General features: G+C 38.2%; 5 protein-coding genes and 1 non-coding gene across 6 annotated transcripts; 1 reads left to right on the plus strand and 5 right to left on the minus strand.

The window, feature by feature from the left end:
* Positions 1–1,066: 1,066 nt before the first annotated feature.
* On the minus strand, positions 1,067–2,420 carry LOC103320430 (uncharacterized). The gene has a single exon (XM_008222114.3). It carries the CDS (start codon positions 2,182–2,184, stop codon positions 1,378–1,380), a length of 807 nt encoding a protein of 268 aa, XP_008220336.2. The 5' UTR covers positions 2,185–2,420; the 3' UTR covers positions 1,067–1,377.
* A 1,526-nt stretch (positions 2,421–3,946) lies between these two features.
* On the minus strand, positions 3,947–8,039 carry QQT1 (P-loop containing nucleoside triphosphate hydrolases superfamily protein). The gene is made up of 11 exons (XM_089045906.1): positions 7,693–8,039; positions 7,437–7,481; positions 7,263–7,342; positions 6,780–6,854; positions 6,052–6,155; positions 5,785–5,941; positions 5,570–5,657; positions 5,415–5,487; positions 5,202–5,333; positions 4,641–4,742; positions 3,947–4,294 (listed from the first exon to the last, which is right to left on the minus strand). The coding sequence occupies exons 1-10, from the start codon at positions 7,782–7,784 to the stop codon at positions 4,671–4,673; spliced, it is 918 nt and encodes a 305-aa protein (XP_088902032.1). The 5' UTR covers positions 7,785–8,039; the 3' UTR covers positions 3,947–4,294; positions 4,641–4,670.
* A 23-nt stretch (positions 8,040–8,062) lies between these two features.
* Positions 8,063–8,134, minus strand: TRNAP-UGG (transfer RNA proline (anticodon UGG)). The gene has a single exon. It is a non-coding gene; the product is annotated as a tRNA-Pro (tRNA).
* Positions 8,135–9,087: 953 nt separating this feature from the next.
* On the plus strand, positions 9,088–11,298 carry LOC103320473 (LIM domain-containing protein WLIM1-like). Its single transcript, XM_008222151.3, has 5 exons — positions 9,088–9,603; positions 10,260–10,356; positions 10,480–10,523; positions 10,616–10,705; positions 10,794–11,298. The coding sequence occupies exons 1-5, from the start codon at positions 9,469–9,471 to the stop codon at positions 11,019–11,021; spliced, it is 594 nt and encodes a 197-aa protein (XP_008220373.1). The 5' UTR covers positions 9,088–9,468; the 3' UTR covers positions 11,022–11,298.
* Positions 11,299–11,839: 541 nt separating this feature from the next.
* On the minus strand, positions 11,840–14,148 carry LOC103320474 (F-box family protein). The gene is made up of 2 exons (XM_008222152.3): positions 13,051–14,148; positions 11,840–12,503 (listed from the first exon to the last, which is right to left on the minus strand). Exons 1-2 carry the CDS (start codon positions 14,107–14,109, stop codon positions 12,015–12,017), a joined length of 1,548 nt encoding a protein of 515 aa, XP_008220374.1. The 5' UTR covers positions 14,110–14,148; the 3' UTR covers positions 11,840–12,014.
* A 1,206-nt stretch (positions 14,149–15,354) lies between these two features.
* Positions 15,355–18,042, minus strand: LOC103320603 (exocyst complex component EXO70I-like). Its single transcript, XM_008222312.2, has 2 exons — positions 17,091–18,042; positions 15,355–16,824 (listed from the first exon to the last, which is right to left on the minus strand). The coding sequence occupies exons 1-2, from the start codon at positions 17,886–17,888 to the stop codon at positions 15,478–15,480; spliced, it is 2,145 nt and encodes a 714-aa protein (XP_008220534.1). The 5' UTR covers positions 17,889–18,042; the 3' UTR covers positions 15,355–15,477.
* Positions 18,043–18,398: the final 356 nt, after the last annotated feature.

Here is an 18,398-nt window from a genome sequence, read left to right on the forward strand (position 1 = left end):
ATGCAAAAATTTCTTCCTTTTTTTATTATTTAAGCGTAGCGATGTTGGCACTCTCAATTTAGCTTTCATCGCTCCGAATTGAATCACACTCAGAAGCAATGTCATATGCTAAACTGGAAATGTGAAAATCGTTCTTCTTGTTTAAACGATGGTCAGTCCAGCTCTTGATGAAAGTACATGTTGTATTCCCTTATAATTTACAAAATAAGTAAACAGGCCATGGCTGGTTGTGGATCTTAAAAATTGATGATTTTGGAAGAATTGTGAACCCCCTAACCAATCACCAAAGTGCTTCCTCATAGTTCACTACATGTGTAATCTGCTTTCCATATTTCAAAATCTGAAAAAAAAATCAAATTTTTTTGTTCCTTTTTCATATTTGAAGCAATATGATCTTGAAGGTTGATTAATTTAATTGTTATGAGCAAGAATTTCCTTCTTAAATTCCCAAGAAAATTTCATATGGTTATTACCATTAAATAATCATCGTGATACGCAGCATCTCATGGTAGAGGAGAAACGTGAAAATTGTTTGTTTAAAAAGATGAGGAGAAACGTGGAGTGGATTTAGTTAAGTATATTACAGCAAGGCCAAAGCAGCTCCAGATTTCTCAGGTATTGCATTCAATAAAATGTTCTGTTGTAGCTCTCAGCTTCATTATGACGCGATTACGATATATTTTGTGATGAGTTTGATATTTAATTGTGGTAATTCTCATTGTTGCACCATAATTTTTATTGTAGGTGTGTTGTTGACTCCATTATAAGAGTATCATATTTTGTGATGAGTTTGATATTTAATTGTGGTAATTCTCATTATTGCACCATAACTTTTATTGTAGGTGTGTTGTTGACTCCATTATAAGAGTATCGATGTACATCTCTTAATGTTTATCCGAAAGAAAAAAGGTTATTTGACCTCGAATTGGTTAAAAACATTGTGTTTTTTTAACTATTATAAGCAACGCCACACAATTATACTCATGACGATAGCTTAATCCACAATCTAATCCTTAATTAGCTTTTTTCTGGAAATAATACAGCATAAAACTAGAAGATCAAGACATAATTAACCACATAATCATGGAATTACCAGGCAGTTTTCACTGATTACATCTTACAAAACCTCTATGCCATAAAGAGCTAACATGACATGGGCTACTATCTATATAACTCATAATTTACATTTACAAACATGTCAAACAGAGAGTTGAATTTCTAAGTTTCAACCCAACCCCCCCACAAGCAACCAATTAAAAAGCAGAGCTTGTACATACAGAGCAGTCAAATATTGACCCAAAAAAAAAAAGGAAAAAAGAAAGAAAGAACCAATTAACATATGGAGAAATTCACAAGCCAATCGCATCATGATCATGGTCACCAGCTTTTCCGGTGACCGTGCTGTTGCGACCGGGGCGTACCCACGGTGGGGCTACTACTCTTTGGAGAAGACAAGCCATGATGATCGGCTGCCGTCTTATTATTGTTGTCACTGAATCTTCTAACGTGGTCTTTTTTCTTTGATGCTCTTCTTGTGCTGCTGCTGCTGCTGCTCTCTTTCAACGTTGGCAATGCATACCAACCAATAGAGGTGCATAGTATGGCAACAGATCTCCCGAACACAGTCAACAGCACCAAAATGAATACCATAACCACTGGCAAATAAAAAGATGGCCTTTTCCACAAGCCCAAGTTCATGTCACTGAAACTCCATGACCAAAACACCCTCCTCTTCTTATCATCAGTCTTGGGTTGCTCCTGGGACACTTCCTTGGTGGGTGTTGAGGGCTCAACGGTAAATTTATCGAGTGGTGTTGCATGCTTTTCTTTTACCAGTACCTGATATTGATCAGGCTTGCTGATTTTGTTGTTGTTTTGGTCTTCCTTTTTGTCCTTCACTTTGATCACGATCGGGACGGGGACGTCGTCGTTTGAGTCCTTGAACACAAAGCGGACAAACGATATGTCCTGTGGGGGCGTTTCTGCATAAATCTTCTGCCTTTTCTCTTCAAGATCAGCTAAGAGTGCAGAGAACTTGTCGAGGCCGCGGCTTGAGTATGGGTTTTTGCTGTCCTTGCCGCTTCTTCTGGACGATCTTCTTGGAGTTGAACAAGGACTTGAACTTATGGGTTCATCGTGAACATCTTCTGGGTGGAAAAAGCCACAGCTGAAAGGGCTCAACATTTGAAGTCAACTGAGTTTTTGAGAGAGAGAGAGAGAGAGAGAGAGAGAGATTGGTGTTGTGGGTTTTTTGTGATTTGGTTGATTGGAAGAGAAGAGAGCCACATATATATATATATATATATATATATTAAAAGGAGCTGCTGTGGTGAGAGAAGGCAGATCCAAACAAAGCATAATCAATTCAAGGTTTGACAAAACAAAATCCTATAGAAGCTTCTTCTGTCCACATGGATTTTGGTGTGGGTTGACTGACTTCTTGGGGAGGAAGGAAAAATAAAAATAAAAATGCCACGTACACACGTTCGGATTGTTCTTTGCAAATGCAAACCAAAGGATATCTATAAAATATTTAAAATTTGAGTTTTTACCTGGTCTTTATGCTTGGAGAAGGGGATTATTGAATTGAATTTTGGTCTCCAATTTTTTAATAAGAATATATTTACTTTTTATTTTTATCAATAAATGTTGAGCGACGCGCTTATATTTGTCATCTAGAAGGGCCACTGTCCCACTGGGAACATGAATTATTAGTTGGAATGGAAGTTGGCACGGTAAAAACAAGTTTTTTTTGTTTTTGTTTTGGTCAAGAAAAAGCAAGTGTTATTTGGAAATTTCACACTACAAAGAAGCATATCTTCTTTTAGCTAGGTTGGCATGGGAAAAACAAGTGGTTTATCCCTTATTCTATCCGCATTTCTGATAAGTAAATATGACATTAAAGTTTTTTTGATTCATGACTTCTCATGCTTTTATTAACACCTATCGAATCAAAATAAGTATATAAATCTTTAATTCAATACATGAAAACTCGTAATTAAATTGACTAGAAGGGAGTATTTGATCTTAAGCCTACTCTTTCTTGCTTTTATTTATGACTATCTCGATTCATAACTTCTCCTGTTTGAATGTTTTAATATGCTAAATTACGTAAGTATTAACAAGTCGTCGATTTTTACGTGATAAACGATTAATTTGCAGTTATTGAAAAGGAGTAGAAGCAATAATTGCAGTTATTTAAGAGGAAAAATGAGCAATCCATCTCGGTGCTTCCGTCATTGCTTGCTCCATGCAATAAATCAATAGAATCTGTCTGAGGAAGCAAAACTTGTGCAATACGCATGTTATTTTATTCATGGTTTGATCTCAATATTTATAGATGGATGGCATCACCCGTCACCTGTGAGATCTTTCAAATACAATATATTAATGAAAAATGAAAATGTTTAGTTAATAGGATAATAATCTCAGCCTTAATCTCATTGTTGAAAACCCAAAACCAGAGCATAAGTGACAAGTCGTCGCGTTTCATTTAAACAGGATTAAGCTAATCCTTAGCTAAATATGTCATTATGTTTTTTGTTACCTTTTTAATATGTCAAAATATGACTCGATTGCAATGGTATTGCTGCCCATGATTAATTTGAATATACATATTTGAATTTGAATAATTCATTTCGTGGAATTTATTATTTAACACACATGAATCTAATTTCATTTCATAGCTGATAGCTCCACATGCAAGAAAGAAAGATTTATTTATATTTATTTCCTTTGTATTTTCTCTCCTGCTGCAGAATATAAAAATCTAAAAAAAAATCAAAATTAGATGTTCACATCATGATGATGAGGTATGCTTAGACGACTAGAACAAGTCAACTTGAGCCGTGAGCGACACGGTAGACCATTTCCACGCGCTTGATCGAACATAAATTAAGAAGAAAATTACAAGATTAATCATCAAATAAAAATAAATTCACCCAAATTTTAAAAAATAATGGAAATCATATATTTAGGACGAAGGTGGATACAATTTGTTGCTCTACTCTCGATGACTGTGTTGTCATCTTTCCTCTTTCTTCTTTTAGAAATTATGTATTCGAATGTTCTTAATAAAACTTAAGTTTTGAAAAAAAAGGGAAAAAATAATAATAATAAAACTCATTCCCACCATTTCCAATTCGGCGCGGGGCCCCGACACTTCTCACCTGCAGACATTTATTTTCCAGAAGTCTATAACATCTAGAAGTTCAAAGGCATCTTCTTCAACAAAGCAGATTTCCTGTGTGTGTGTACGCGCACTTCCACGTGAAGAAACTTTGTTATCAACTCACTACAATGTACGGGTAGAAAGTGAGTAGAAGTCATTAAATTCTTAATCAGATCATCGACATAATCATTGGCAGTGCATAATTCAATCCAGCCCCCATAAAACCACAGTTTTGTTGTTATAAAACCAATGTAATCATATTGCTCAATCTCTAGTAAATTAATTAGCTCCATGTAAGTTGCATTTTCACATGAATAAACACAGCATGACTAAGAGACGAACATATATCATACAAAAATAGCCACGCAAGAGCGAGTTGCCTAATTTCGTCAACACAAAGCATCTGCCACCTTGAGAGGTGCCTGACTGTTAATCATGAGGCAGGACGGGGGAACAATACAATGCTCACCAGAATCATTTTCTCACAAAATGAAGATTGTCAGTCTCCAGAGTGTTCATCATCATCAAAATTTTCGTCATCCTTCATGTACTTCTCTTGCACCGCTGCAACTGTGAGCTACTTTGTTAAGCAAAACTCATTGAAATACACCTAACGATTTCTTTGGTTTATATGCAACAGAAACTTTGAAATACAAAACCACACAGTTCAGATGCATCAACTAATCATAAGAACTTCCTGGACCTCAAGTTTTTTCAATTCAAATCAAATGCAGCATTACCTATCTATCTGGATATGAGGATCTCATACACATTCTGGTCCACCTAGATGTAAATGTAGAAACCCGGTGACTAGGTTGACTAGTTAACTCATACCCAGCCAAACAAGTCCAAGTGATGGTAAGAATTATTCTTTCAGATACTTAAACTAGTGGTTTAGTAGGACATTTTCCACAAAAAGTGGACAAATTTCATTCTAAATTATGCTACAGCTTGAAGCATGCATCAAAAAGTGGACAAGATAAAGGAATAAGAGAAAACATATTATTATAGAATCAAAATTAAAAGGATATCTGTAATAATCCCAATCAACAGGACCAACTGCAACCTTGCTGAACTCTACTGCGCTCGCTTCTATGCCAGCAAAAATGTATCCATTGCTCTTGTCTATCAGTTTAACTAGATTTCCCACACTCTCTTTATCCTGTAAAGTAGCAACTGACTTAAAACACGAAGTATAAAAAGTTCATGACGTCAGGAATAAAGTGAAGAGGGATTGGCATGCCTGAATATCTAAAGTTGCAAAATTGACAAGACTGTAATCTTCTACTACATCACAAATCTCCTTAGTGAGCTTTCTGCAATACAAACAAGAAACATTTTATTAATATCAAAGCAAGCTTTTCATAACTTTTCCACATGATCAAATGTTAATCACACCTGTATTTAGCCGAGCGAGGATCCTGATCAAGACTGTATTGAAGATAAGATAGATTCTCTACATCTGTATAAAAATCAAGGTTGAAAGCTGCAGACATCAAAAAGAAAATAGCAAAAATTAGCAAAGGATAAGGAGCACCGGCATTAGTATCAGATATTTAAATGTTATGTATAAGAAAGGAACAGGAAGAAAAAAAAAAGAACCAGAACCATACCTAGCTTTCCATAACTCTCTATTAAATCAATCTTAGATAAGACATTTATGTGTGGGAGTTCCATATGAAGCATGGTTGATAAAGAGAGAAGCAATGCACTAACATACTTCCCAGGGTCACTGCAAAGGTGGGCATCAACCAAATGAACTGCAGTCAACTGCATCAAATCAGGAAGCCATCAAGATAACAAGCACAAAGCACATCAACTATCATGGTCCTGTTGAATGGGGCAAGCTACAAAGATTGCAAAAGAAGATTATAACATACCCTGAGGTTTAACTTCTTTACGAGTTTCATGATAACATTCTTGGTGCTGGAGTGAAGAAAGAATAGTTCGACTTGGCCGGGGAAATCAAAGAGAAAGTAGTGATCTGCAAAGTTAATAACATTGTTAGGCAGCAAAATACAACTGTTATTTCATCACTGCTCAGGGGACAACCTACAAGAACACTAACATGCCATTCCTTGCAAACAAACTATTATGATGCATAACTCTACAGGACTGCAGTTAGACAACCAAAAACGAGGAAAAACATATATACTTGCTTAATTGCTTTCAAATGATCCTTATTGCAGTTTCCTGAAGGCTTCAGTTATCATTTATACTTGGGCATCATTGGTCAAACATCAAGTATAATCCCAAACTACCATAGGAGGACTAGCTCCAATTTGAACTGGTTCTTGCAATAACAATGCAATCATATGTATATAAGTCCTTCAGAAGACACCAGTCAATAGATGCACACACCCTCTGAGAACTGTACAACTTCTCTTAATATAAACAACATGAAAAAAGACAGTTGTAACAAGTCGAAGAAGCAGTATTGATGTATCTCAAGCAAACATCATGACAGGACTGGACATCTCTAAAGTTTCGGGTGGATAAAAGTATGGTCAAGAATAATCATGACCTCTGGCAAACTAAAAAAGGATTAGCATGATCATAATTTCGAGAGCCTGATTTAAATAAGTAAAGCAAGACAAAACAAACAAACCTTTTATAAGAGGTTTCAACTTCGCCTCCAACCAGTCAATATTCTTCTCTAGATAATCCATGCAATATACGAGACCTGGATGAACATGACAGAAGAAACTTCAGAAGTTGCAGATCCAGAAGGGGCCGTATACTTTACAAGTATGTTGCTCACAAAATCCATTAAAAAACTTCTAAAAGACTATAATATTTCCACACACACAAAAAAAAAGCATCATTTGTTGAGTCTAACAAAAGCACACTCTTAAGCACCCATTAAAAGGTTAATCATAACTCTAAGAGGATCTTGGCAAAAAAATAAACACGAATAACTGATCGCAAACCATCTGATAACAGCTGACCGTAAACTATCCAATTGTCTTTTTCATTTACAATCCAAACATTGCTAATAAAAGAAAAACAAACATTTGCACATTTTACTTAATCCAAGTGATGAACCAAAAGTGTTTATAGATATTTAGATATACTAAATATAAATACTCACCTCCATTTGGACCAAGACCGTGCTCCACCATCACATCACTTAGTTTAATAAGATCCTCTATGTTCACAGCACATTCATATCTAACTTTAAGTAAAGGCTTAACGTACTACAAGGAAAGGAAACTACTAAAATGCAAAATATGAAGAATGAAAAGTAAACTAATGAGTAGGATACGGCAATGCATCGTTAGCAGGATCCAAATTGATAACAGCAACTTTTCTGCATGCCCAAAATGATAAAGTTGTCATTGCAGACGATCCAGACAGATTCATATGGATAATATTGACGCCATAGGAAGGAAAACTTGAAAACCAGAAGCAGAGAGAATGGCCTCTTGAGGCATAGATTTGTTTCTGTGTAGTCTCTTTGGTTTGGTCTTTGCCCCCAATGTTGCGAAAGAAAAAAACCAGAAGCAGTGGTGAAAATTTACCTTCCAATGAGTTGGAGAAACTGAGACATGCCATTGCAGTAGGTGGTCTTCCCTGACCCAGGTGGACCAATCACCACTTGCCCAAAAACCATTTTCACTTCGTCTTCGTTTTTTTTTCTGTCAAAACTTCGTCTTCTTCGTTTATGTTGTCGAGTGGGTTCCAAATTGAGGAGGCTAGGGCTTGAAATTTGGGGGCGGGTAACTGTAGGAGCTTGAGGCGGCAAAAAAAGTACAGAACAATTAGGGCGAGTTTGTTGCTCAAAACTTCAATTTTTCTTAGAAACAAGAAGTTTTAAAATTCAAAAACTTGTTTAGTATTGAACTTGAAAACCTTTATATATATATAAAGCAAATTTACATAAAATAAAAAGGGGCATTCCGAGAATCGAACTCGGGACCTCTCGCACCCAAAGCGAGAATCATACCACTAGACCAAATGCCCGCTTTGTTAATTATCTACATAAAAGTTTCTTTATGCTACTTAAGTGTGAAAGAATCTCTAATTAAGCCCATGGACCATCTTGGTCCATTCAGCATATCCCGGGGCCTATTGCTCTGCGTTGGGGAGGACTATGATTACAGTTTTGGAGACGCTTTATGTCACCTCACTTTCATTCACATGGGATGGGATGAGTCCTCCTAATACACAGCACAAGCTTTTGCAGATAATTATGACTTTGCATGTAAATAATTTAAATGTTGAGCTGCTAATACCTGGAGAAGGGGCCTATATTGGCAAAATATAGCTCACATTACGGCAACGCAAAAGTCAATGTGGGGCACCCATGGAGGCATGGAACATGGAACGGAGCTGTCATCATGATAGAGTGCGGTGGAAGAAGGTAAAAGAATTAGGTTAAACAACTGATGCCTCATCATTTCAGACTCGTGCAATGTTACTTTGCCCATGATTTTTCTCATACATGTTTAGGTGAATTAGTCAAAAGAAGCTAGGGAATTCACCATAATCGATATGTTGTTAGATCGTCAATCGAGTAAATTCGTGTTCGATGTAAAACAGTGTAATCATGGAGGAGCAAAGATATGTTTGAGAACTGAAGCAAGCAAGCCAGCTAGGCAATGGGTTGATGAAGTGATGGCATTTGATGGCATGGAGCATCAAACTTATGATAATTAAAGTCATTTGATGCTTCAAGTTCAATTTTTTTTAAAGGGTTTACCCATCCAAACATGTATCCCACTTATTAGTGTCCCACTCCTAATTTAGCTTGAAACTTAATTAAAGCAAACGAACTTTATTTATAGTCACTTTCTGAATACCCCCAGCTGATCAACTAATAGATTGGGCCATCCATGTTGGCCAGGCCAGCTATTAATTTTGTAATGAAGTCAGCAAATTTGGTTCATATCCCTTTTGAATTTCCAGCTACCATCTCATAATGCTGAAATCAATTAGGAAAAAAAGAAAAAAGAAAGGAAGAAAAAGCAAATGCATGGTTTGTATGAAATGTAATGTATGCCTTTGTTTTCATTTGGAGGACAGGGGAAGCTAATTAAGAGAAAAAATATCTAACAGACAGAGAGTGGTAGGTGGGCGCTTGGAAATGGGACAACATGATTGCTAATTGTAGCTAACTTTAATCATATTCATCCACAGTTGTGCTTTTGGTCTCTGCAATCCCCTGCAACCCACATATTTTGATCTCTCTTATTCATTTTTCTTATCTCCTTCAGTTTTTCTTAGGGAGAGAGAGAGAGAGAGAGAGAGAGAGAGAGAGAGAGAGAAGGAGAGAATAGTGTGAACAGGGAGAAGTCATGGCATTTGCAGGAACAACCCAGAAGTGCATGGCTTGTGACAAGACTGTGTATCTGGTTGATAAGCTAACAGCTGATAACCGTATCTACCACAAAGCCTGCTTTCGATGCCACCACTGCAAGGGAACCCTCAAGGTAGTACATATATCTTACATTGTTTCACTAACTTAAGACTTAAAATCTCTCTTTGGCAAAATTTTGGGGACAGATTGTTCAATTGAAGAAGCAAAATGGATCTCATATTGCTTAAAGTTTTTTTTTCATTTTTCTGGTCCTATAATGCTATAAGACTATATTTCTTCAGAATTCCCATCTGTATGATCAAGCTACTTTCTTTCTTGTTTAGAGTAGATACCCTTTCTCCTTTGGCCTAAAAGAAAAAACCTTTAAGCTATTGACAACGACCTGGTAGATGTTCTTTCTTGTCCAGTTACACTGGAAGTCTTATGCTTATCAAATCTCATCTGCATCTTGATGTTACAGAATCATAGATCAGACACCCAAAACTTGATATATGTATATGTATAGTTCAAACCCAAGAACAGAACTAGATCAGTTTCCAGATTGGCAACCTTATCATCTACTAGTTACTCTGGCATTGTTCTATCCAATAATTATTCTTTATAGATATATGATTTAATCTTCATCTGTTGGCTGTTGCCCATATGATGATTCATCTCTCACAACAACATACATGTTCTTGAAGTACGTTTTAAAATTAAAAGTTAATTCTAGCTTCCACATTTTTGGTTTTCATATACAACTCCATTGACCAAAATATCATTTTGCAGCTCAGCAACTACAATTCATTTGAGGGAGTGCTGTACTGCAGGCCACATTTTGATCAGCTCTTTAAAAGAACTGGCAGTCTTGACAAAAGTTTTGAAGGTAAAACTAAAAATTCCCCAAATGAATTAAATCTCTCTCTCTCTCTCTCTCTCTCTCTCTCTCTCTCTCTCTCTCTCTCTGTGGGCTAAAGGTGATCAAATTCTGTTTCATTTTCCTTTTCAGGGACACCAAAAATTGTAAAACCAGAGAGACCTGTTGATAGTGAGGTACATATTCCCCAGAAATTTAATTGCTTTAATATGGATTATACAAGTCCTTAATATCTGCTCATCATCTTGATGATAAACTGTTTTAACAGAAACCTGCAGTAGCCAAAGCTTCAAGTATGTTTGGTGGAACCAGAGATAAATGCTTTGGCTGCAAGAATACTGTTTATCCAACAGAAAAGGTAAGACCAACTTCTGAAATTATCATTTCTCCACATGCTGTTATCAACAAAGAAACCTAACACTTAATATTTTGAGATTGATCAATAGGTTACTGTGAATGGAACTCCTTACCACAAGATGTGTTTCAAATGCTCACATGGAGGTTGTACGATCAGCCCATCAAACTATATTGCGCACGAGGGCCGACTCTACTGCAAACACCACCACACCCAACTCATCAAGGAGAAAGGAAACTTAAGCCAGCTTGAGGGTGACTATGAGAAGAACACCGTCGATGAGAATGCCAGTGCCAGAGAAGTTGCTGCCGAGATATGATACAAAGAATGGATAACTTTTTTTCCCCTTAGCATCCCTTCTTTATGTGGTGTTGCTGTCCCTGATACAGATGGAGTCCTATGTATAATTGAAGTGTGTGGGTTCATTCATTTGCTGTTTTTTAGTTTTGCTGTGAGGTTGTGAATGCTACAATGAGATGCCGAAACCTATTTTCAACTAGCCCCTTTCATAAAGACCCAAATGAGGCTTTTTTTTCCTCCTCTTATTGTGTTCTTGTTGGCTTTGAATAAATGTTGAGAAGTCACATTGTTCTCTCTGTCTTACTATGCAAGCTCTCTAACACCAAAAGAACAGTTCTTATTCAAGCTGAGTGGTCTTAAATTGAAAGTAATAAAAATGGTATAGAGATTTATAGTGTGTTTACTAATTAAGAATTGGAATTCTCATTAAGAATTGAATTCCACCTATTCAAGGAATTCTCCTTTGTTTACTTCACATCAAGGAATTAAAAAGTAAGGGAGGTGGTATTCTAATTCCTGAATAACAAATCCATTAGAAATTCATCTTTTTTACCCATTACATCCTCACACAATTTTAAAAATTCTGAATTTGACATCTACTTTAACCCAACAATGAGGGCGTTTTAGTAATTAGTATCACTCCTACCCCAATTCCATATGATATAGTAAACAACTTCAATAGGAATCCGGAATCTAACTCTCCTCAATTCATATGGTTTAGTGAACAACTTCAATAGAAATCCATAATCTAATTCTCCTCAATCCAACTCCTCAATTCAATTCATCCTCAATTCAATTCATCCTAATCCAATTACGGATTAGTAAATATGTCATTAGTTATGAGCCAACAGGTAATTGAACATTTTATTAGATGATTCCACAGCAGAAAATTTTCAGAAATTCAACCATTGGTTTTGCAATGGAAGTTATAGTACAGAGGGCCACAGGGCATCAAGCAAAGGGAGTCTGTACAAAAATAAAAAATAAAAAAAATCCCAAAGTAGTACATCAGTCACAAGAAATGCTCCGCGGTGTCAAGAAGACAACCATTCTTGGCAACATGCTTCAGGTCTCTGATAAAACTATCTTGAAGAAATCCAAACCCAAACGTTCCATCCCAATACTGCCAAATCCTCCCCTGAGCATGCAGTGGGTTTGTGGTAGTTCCTGCCAAGTATGGAATAGCCAGATCATGACTGAAGTTTATGCAAAGAATGCGAGAGACTCCTTTGTTTCCTGTGAGAGGGAGATGCTGGTGAATGTGATCTGCTGCTGCAGTTGGTTGAAGATGTATCCGACTAGTATACAAATTTTCTTCCTCTGGGGAAAATGGAGATTCAATAAAAGTAGGGTTCATTGTCCAAAAGACCGGGTGTTTCCTGATAACACGTGCGAAGCTGCAAAAATTTCCAGACGAGTCGCAAACCTTTTGGCAGGAAATGCCCCCAATGTCATCATATGCAACAAGGTAAAAACCCAAGGTCATGTCATCATAAATTCCCTGCAGTTGGAAGAAGAAGCGGGGGTCAATTAAGCCTTATACCAAGTAGTTTGGGAGTTCTACTTGGTAGAAATCAATGAAGCATAAGCACCGACCTCAATATTCAAGCATTTCTAAAATAAGGGATTCATGTAGACAGTTCTCTGTTCCTAATTCTCCTACATAACAAATTGATGTGGATTTGTTTGTATATTCTAAGAACACGAAGACCAACCTGATAAACCATCCAGTACTAACCTTATCGAAGCAAAACACTCAGAAATACAACCAATGGAAATTCTTGGAGAGAATAGTCTTATAAGATTGGACGCAAATTCGGGAGCCAGTTCTAAATTCCAAAATACAAACTAAATAAAATGTAGTCCACCAACACTGAATGGCATAGTTTGTCCGACAAGCACTTCACAATAAGCAAAATCAGGAGAAGATGTCAATATCTGTATCTCTGTAATTAGGCATAGAAACTGCAACGACGATTTTAAAGCATAAAACAACGGATTTTCCAACTTTCAGCTGAAACATACAAGCATAAAGAAAAAAAAGGCACCTTCCATAGGCCCTGTAAAGGCCGAGTTGGTGTAGGCGAGCAATCAACAATCTTGACGAAATGCTGAGGCTCCAACTTCCTCCTGGCCTGCTTTTCCTTCTCTCTCCTCCTCTGCCTCCTCGAAGCTCTATCTCCACCTGGGCTAGTCCGGTTCGCAAAGTACTGATAAATCTCCACCACCAACTGGTCCGGTGATGTCCCTGGGGACCCACTAGTCTCGGCTCCAATCAAATCCTCACCGACCCCACCATCGTCTCCGCGTCCACTAACTGAGCTGGAGCTTCTCCGAGCCCCAAAGCTCATATCTTCCTCCACAACAAAATGGGTCTTCCCCATTAAGCTCAAATTGACCGGAACTAAATCACTCTCCGCAAACTTGAACCGCTTGGAATTAGCAAAATCTTCCGAAATCTCGGTCCGGCCTTCCGGGTCGAGAAAGTTCACAACTTGGCCCTCCGGCGAGAGACTCATCCACAAAAAGGGTGCCTTTACGACACCGTATGTACCGTCCTTGGCTGGAGAGACCCGGAAGCCGGTCATGAACGATGGGCCCCACTCGAAGAAAATCAACGGTGGAGATGTCGCGATGCCGCCTTGGCGCCAGAATCCAATCAGAATTTCCCAATCGCTGAGGGTCTGGTAGAGAATTCTGTAGGTGATTTTCCCATTTCCCCATTTCTTGATCTGGGTCTTGGAGCCCCACCTGCGGTCGCACATAGAGAACCAAAGCTTGCCATCGTTTTTGCATAGCGAAACGAACCGTTTCGATGTGCAGGCGACGCTGGCGATCTCGGGAGGCGTGAGGAAGGAGAGAACGCAGAGCTGGACGTCCTCGGGGAAATCGGCGAAGGAAACGGAACAACCCAATTCATCAATTGTGAGACTTGTGTCTTTGATCGTCGACATTTTTGGTTTGGTATTCGGCTTGATTTTCCAGGTAAATTTGGGAATTTTCTGAGGAAAAAAATTGGTGGGAAATACGGGTTGTTGTTGTGGTGGTTTTGGACAATGGAAAGAGAAGTGTTGTGTTGAATTGAATTTGGGAGATTCTTCGACCATAGGGAATCATTCTTCAACGTGTTGGGTTGAATTTTGGAATCATTCTTCGACCAGTACATTTACAGGGTTTGTGGGGGTACAATTGTAATTTAACAGATTATTACATAGATACAGTATTTTTTTTTTTTCGTTTGTTGGTAAACTTGGGCTTAGCTAAGACCAACAAATCTGCTGACCCACAAATATATGGTACTTCATTCTTTTATTTGGCAACTCTTTTTTTCATCTAAGAAAAATATTCCCCACCTATTTTATTTCCCTATATTCCCCCGACAATTGTTAATTTTAGTGAAAATACACTTATTTATCAACTCTTAATATTCAATGTTATAAGTCATGGGATCTAACTCAATAAAAATGGCTTTGACTTGCAGACAAGAGGTCTCATGCTCAAATCACTATAAGATCTTAGTTGTGTGCGTGAAATCTTCATTCCCTCTAATTTAGACTATTGGTTTTACAAATATATATATATATATATATTCGGTGCAATAATGTCAGTGTGGTCTAGACCAATGATCTTATATTCAAACTCTCAAATATTCGGCACATTTATTTTCTTCTTCATACCCATCATTTTTTTCCTCGAAAAATAAGTATATTTTATTAACCATAAGCATTGGTTACAATAAGGTCATCAATAATACAATTCATTAGTCACACAGGTCCTTCTTCTAATCAATAATGAGGACATTGTTCGTGTAAAGCAATACAAGCAATAGTATGAGTTACTTTATTACACTCCCTAGGTCGAAATTTGACTTCCTTAAAAGAAAACTGCACGAGCAAGTCTCTCACATCATCCACAATATTGCCGACATTAGCCCACATAGTCTCCCATAAATTAATCATCATAACAACCTCAAAAGAGTTAATTGCTATGAGGAGATGGAAAAAATAGCATATGCAACAAATAAAATTCCTATATAAATTGTTTGCAATTCTTTAGCTATAATGGAAATCCCACAAGGGCCTTGCATAGCTAGAGCACCCATAAAAACTCCATAATCATTTTGAACAACTGCACTTATACTATGCAAGCCTGTTGTGTTGTTAGTAGCTCTATCAACATTGAGCTTATAGAAATTATGAGACACATTCCTTTGATACCCATCAAATATATGATGCACATTCCTTTGATATAATTAAAACCTAATGGGGTATAATTTTTTATTTTTATTTTTAAAGTTCTGTAATTTTACCAAGAAATTTGGTATAGTGAAGAGAAATCGATTTGTAACTCTATGACGCGAAGAATCACTATTAATAACTACTAAGAATTCTTTCAATACACACTGCTTGCATTTATATGCACTACCATCAAACTCGTACATAAAAAAGTAGTTCAATTCAACGGCATCAAGGCTCTCACAAGTCACTGGTATTCGATATAGATCGTCGAAAGTCCTTGATCTTACCGTCCATCCCCGAACTCCCACCACCCGTCCGATCCCTAGAACCACGGCGCTTAAGCTTCCCATCCTCATCGTCAAAAACTTGACCCAGCACCTCCTGAACCGATTCGGGACTCAAATACGACGTCCCCTGCAACGCGGCCGAGAACGAGTTCAAGAACTCAGTGTAAGCCGGAATCACAAGCTTCAAGGTAGCCGATCTAATCTGCTGCCTCAAGTCAACCTCCGGAATAACACAAAACCCCTTGTGCCTCTTGGAAATGTCGTCCAAGCCCTTCATGAACGCCTCAATTTTCAACCTCACCAGCCTCACCTTCGCCTCTTTGCTCTGTTTCTCCAGATCATCCTGCTCCAAGATCCTCACCAGCGGGACCCACGCCTGCTTCTGGTACATGTAAGCAGATTCCTCGGCCACCACTTTGTAGTTCTTTTTCAAGTACTGGTCTCCCAAGAGCTTCCCGAGCTCTGTGTTTCTGGTCCTCATGTAAATGTACCAGTAAGTGTTCATGGCAAACAGATGAGGAAGAGGTATTGAAATACCCAATTTGTCCCTGCTGTTGTTATTGTAACCCGAACGTTTTGCCTCCACATTCCTCTGTAAAGCTTCCATGATGTTGCAAATGGCGTCTCTGAGCAGATTCTCATCAGTTTCCGGTTTGGACAAAATCCCTGCTTTCCAAATTTGCTCTGTTCTTAAAACCTTGGCCATGGCGACACTGTAATTCTCTGTTGCTAAGTATTTCAAGTAGTTCACAGCGTACCTTACTATTTTAGGCACTGTCCCATCTGGAGGTGGAGGCAATCCATCTGAACTGCCTTCAATTTGAAGCCCAAATTCCCAAAACACTTTACTTGAAGCATGAATGAGAAGCTTCTCAAGTTCCCTGAATCTTATGCAGATGTCGGCTCCTGATTCGCCGTCGAACACCTCAGAGAATCCAGGCTTGAGCTTCTCCAAGGAGTCGAACATGTCCAGGAGCTTGAACAGCTTCTGGGGCTCTTTGCTGCTCCTGGCTACGCCTTCTCCGAACCTGAAGAACACCGCCATGATTTTGTCTGCGATTTTCGCGAAGCATTCTGGCCAGATCAAACCCTCCATTATGCCGCCTAGTACTTGTTCACAGAGCTTCTTCTCTGATACAAGCACTGCTTTGACTGCAAGTTCAAAGTGTTGGATCCAAAGGGTTATGGCTGTCTCTAAGCTCTCCCATGGCATTTCATCTATTTCTTCTGTGCTGTGACTTTTTAAGTACTCTGGGTTTAGCCTCATTAGTGCTTTGGCAACTCTTTTGTATCTCACCTGTTGAACACCAAAAATTATAACTATTAAAATTTAAACTTCAAAGGGCCTCTATTGCTACATGGATTAATGTTCTTTTAGTAGATCATACATTCACGCAACATTCAGCTTAATTAATGTTGATTATATGTAAAGCATACATTCATGCAAATGGTGTCACAAGTTAAGTAAATTTGTCACATAATGTGATTCGCTAATATGATCTAAAAATATGACGCTTTTAACGTTACTCAAAACTGAGGAGGATGCAACCATGCTGACTTTACCTTAACATAAATATCGATGCATATGTCCAAGCAATCATCGGCAGCTAGGGTTTGTGAAATCCTTCTAAGAAGTTCAACCTCCAACTCAGTCCCCAAATCAGAACCCATTATCACCATCTCATCACCCCCATCATCTTTATCAGCAGCCTGCAACTCCACCACATTTCGATGCCTTATCTGCTCCAAAATGCTCTCATACTCATCCTGCAAATTCAGCAGAGCCTCATCAAGCAACCCTTCAAATCTCATAGCATCCACCTCTGTTTCATACAGAGCCTTGAGAGTGACCAGAGTCTCTCTCAACCTATGCGTCCTGTATTGATCAGTCGCCTTCGTCCGGCTCAAGAACTCCACCACCTCCTGAAGCCTCTGGATCACTGGTTCTCCCTCCTGACAAATACAATCGATTGAAACCTTAAGCTGATCAACACAATCCACATATTTCACAAGTTTCTTGAGCCTTTTGCTCATTGATTTCTCGGTTGACATTTTCTCCGAGAGCTCGAGCAGCTTGTGCTGGATTGACTCAGAGAGCTTGAAGTTGTCGAGAAGAGCAAGAGCTGGAGTTACAGCTCTGTTAATTCTAGTCTCCAAGGCTTTGGTGGCCATGGCTAACGACTGTAAAGGGGCCACTCTTCTTGAAGATGTCAACAGAGTCTCGTCTATGACCTCAAACTTGTTGTCCATCTTTCGGAGGCTTTCTTCCATCTTGGCCGTTGCTTTCAGTAAGGTTTTCAGGTCTGAACGTGTTAGCTCGAGATCAGAGAGCCTTGAAGCTGCTTTGTAATTGGACCCCATTAATTCTTCTGAGCTTCAATTGCTGCCTGTGAGAAGCTGTGATGTTATGGAGCTATATGAATGTGATGCGTTAACAAGAGGGACGGCGTGTTTTGGGGGCAGAAGAAGACAAGGACGTAACATCAGGGAGGCTGCTATCGATGCAAACTAAGAGCAAATGGCATTTGTTAGTTGAAAGAAACAAATGGGAAATTTGAAATTAGGGAATGTGCTCAGCCGGTATTGCCCGGCCCCCAATGAATCAGTCCAATGGTGAAAGTGTCAAGCCCGGTTCACGTTTGCCTGTATGTCAATTCCCAATGATGCCATTTGGGCTTCAGTTGATTGATGATGGTTTTTTGGGTATATACAAATATTAATAATGTTCACATACATGAAAATAAATTTTAAAATTCTAGATGACAACTCATTTACTAGAACTTCGTTTGTTTATGTTTGATGTATTGCACATGTTTATATTTTGATTCATAATTAGAATAGGCTACATAATCTGTCACATGACAACTCATA

Source organism: Prunus mume, linkage group LG2, assembly GCF_029339155.1.
Source record: "Prunus mume cultivar Tortuosa linkage group LG2, ASM2933915v1, whole genome shotgun sequence".
Taxonomy (NCBI): domain Eukaryota; kingdom Viridiplantae; phylum Streptophyta; class Magnoliopsida; order Rosales; family Rosaceae; genus Prunus; species Prunus mume.

What these genes read in the sequence shown, in the direction of transcription:
- LOC103320430 (XM_008222114.3), bottom strand. Translation starts at nt 2,184, where the DNA reads ATGTTGAGCCCTTTCAGCTGTGGCTTTTTCCACCCAGAAGATGTTCAC.
- QQT1 (XM_089045906.1), bottom strand. Translation starts at nt 7,784, where the DNA reads ATGGTTTTTGGGCAAGTGGTGATTGGTCCACCTGGGTCAGGGAAGACC. An exon ending in TTTCTCCAACTCATTGGAAG is followed by an intron (nt 7,482 to 7,692) that starts GTAAATTTTCAC and finishes TTGGGCATGCAG; the next exon opens with AAAAGTTGCTGTTATCAATT. An exon ending in TAAAGAAGTTAAACCTCAGG is followed by an intron (nt 5,942 to 6,051) that starts GTATGTTATAAT and finishes GATTTGATGCAG; the next exon opens with TTGACTGCAGTTCATTTGGT.
- LOC103320473 (XM_008222151.3), top strand. Translation starts at nt 9,469, where the DNA reads ATGGCATTTGCAGGAACAACCCAGAAGTGCATGGCTTGTGACAAGACT. An exon ending in ACTGCAAGGGAACCCTCAAG is followed by an intron (nt 9,604 to 10,259) that starts GTAGTACATATA and finishes ATCATTTTGCAG; the next exon opens with CTCAGCAACTACAATTCATT. An exon ending in TCTTGACAAAAGTTTTGAAG is followed by an intron (nt 10,357 to 10,479) that starts GTAAAACTAAAA and finishes TTTCCTTTTCAG; the next exon opens with GGACACCAAAAATTGTAAAA.
- LOC103320474 (XM_008222152.3), bottom strand. Translation starts at nt 14,109, where the DNA reads ATGGTCGAAGAATCTCCCAAATTCAATTCAACACAACACTTCTCTTTC. An exon ending in CTTTACAGGGCCTATGGAAG is followed by an intron (nt 12,504 to 13,050) that starts GTGCCTTTTTTT and finishes TTCCAACTGCAG; the next exon opens with GGAATTTATGATGACATGAC.
- LOC103320603 (XM_008222312.2), bottom strand. Translation starts at nt 17,888, where the DNA reads ATGGGGTCCAATTACAAAGCAGCTTCAAGGCTCTCTGATCTCGAGCTA. An exon ending in GCATCGATATTTATGTTAAG is followed by an intron (nt 16,825 to 17,090) that starts GTAAAGTCAGCA and finishes GGTGTTCAACAG; the next exon opens with GTGAGATACAAAAGAGTTGC.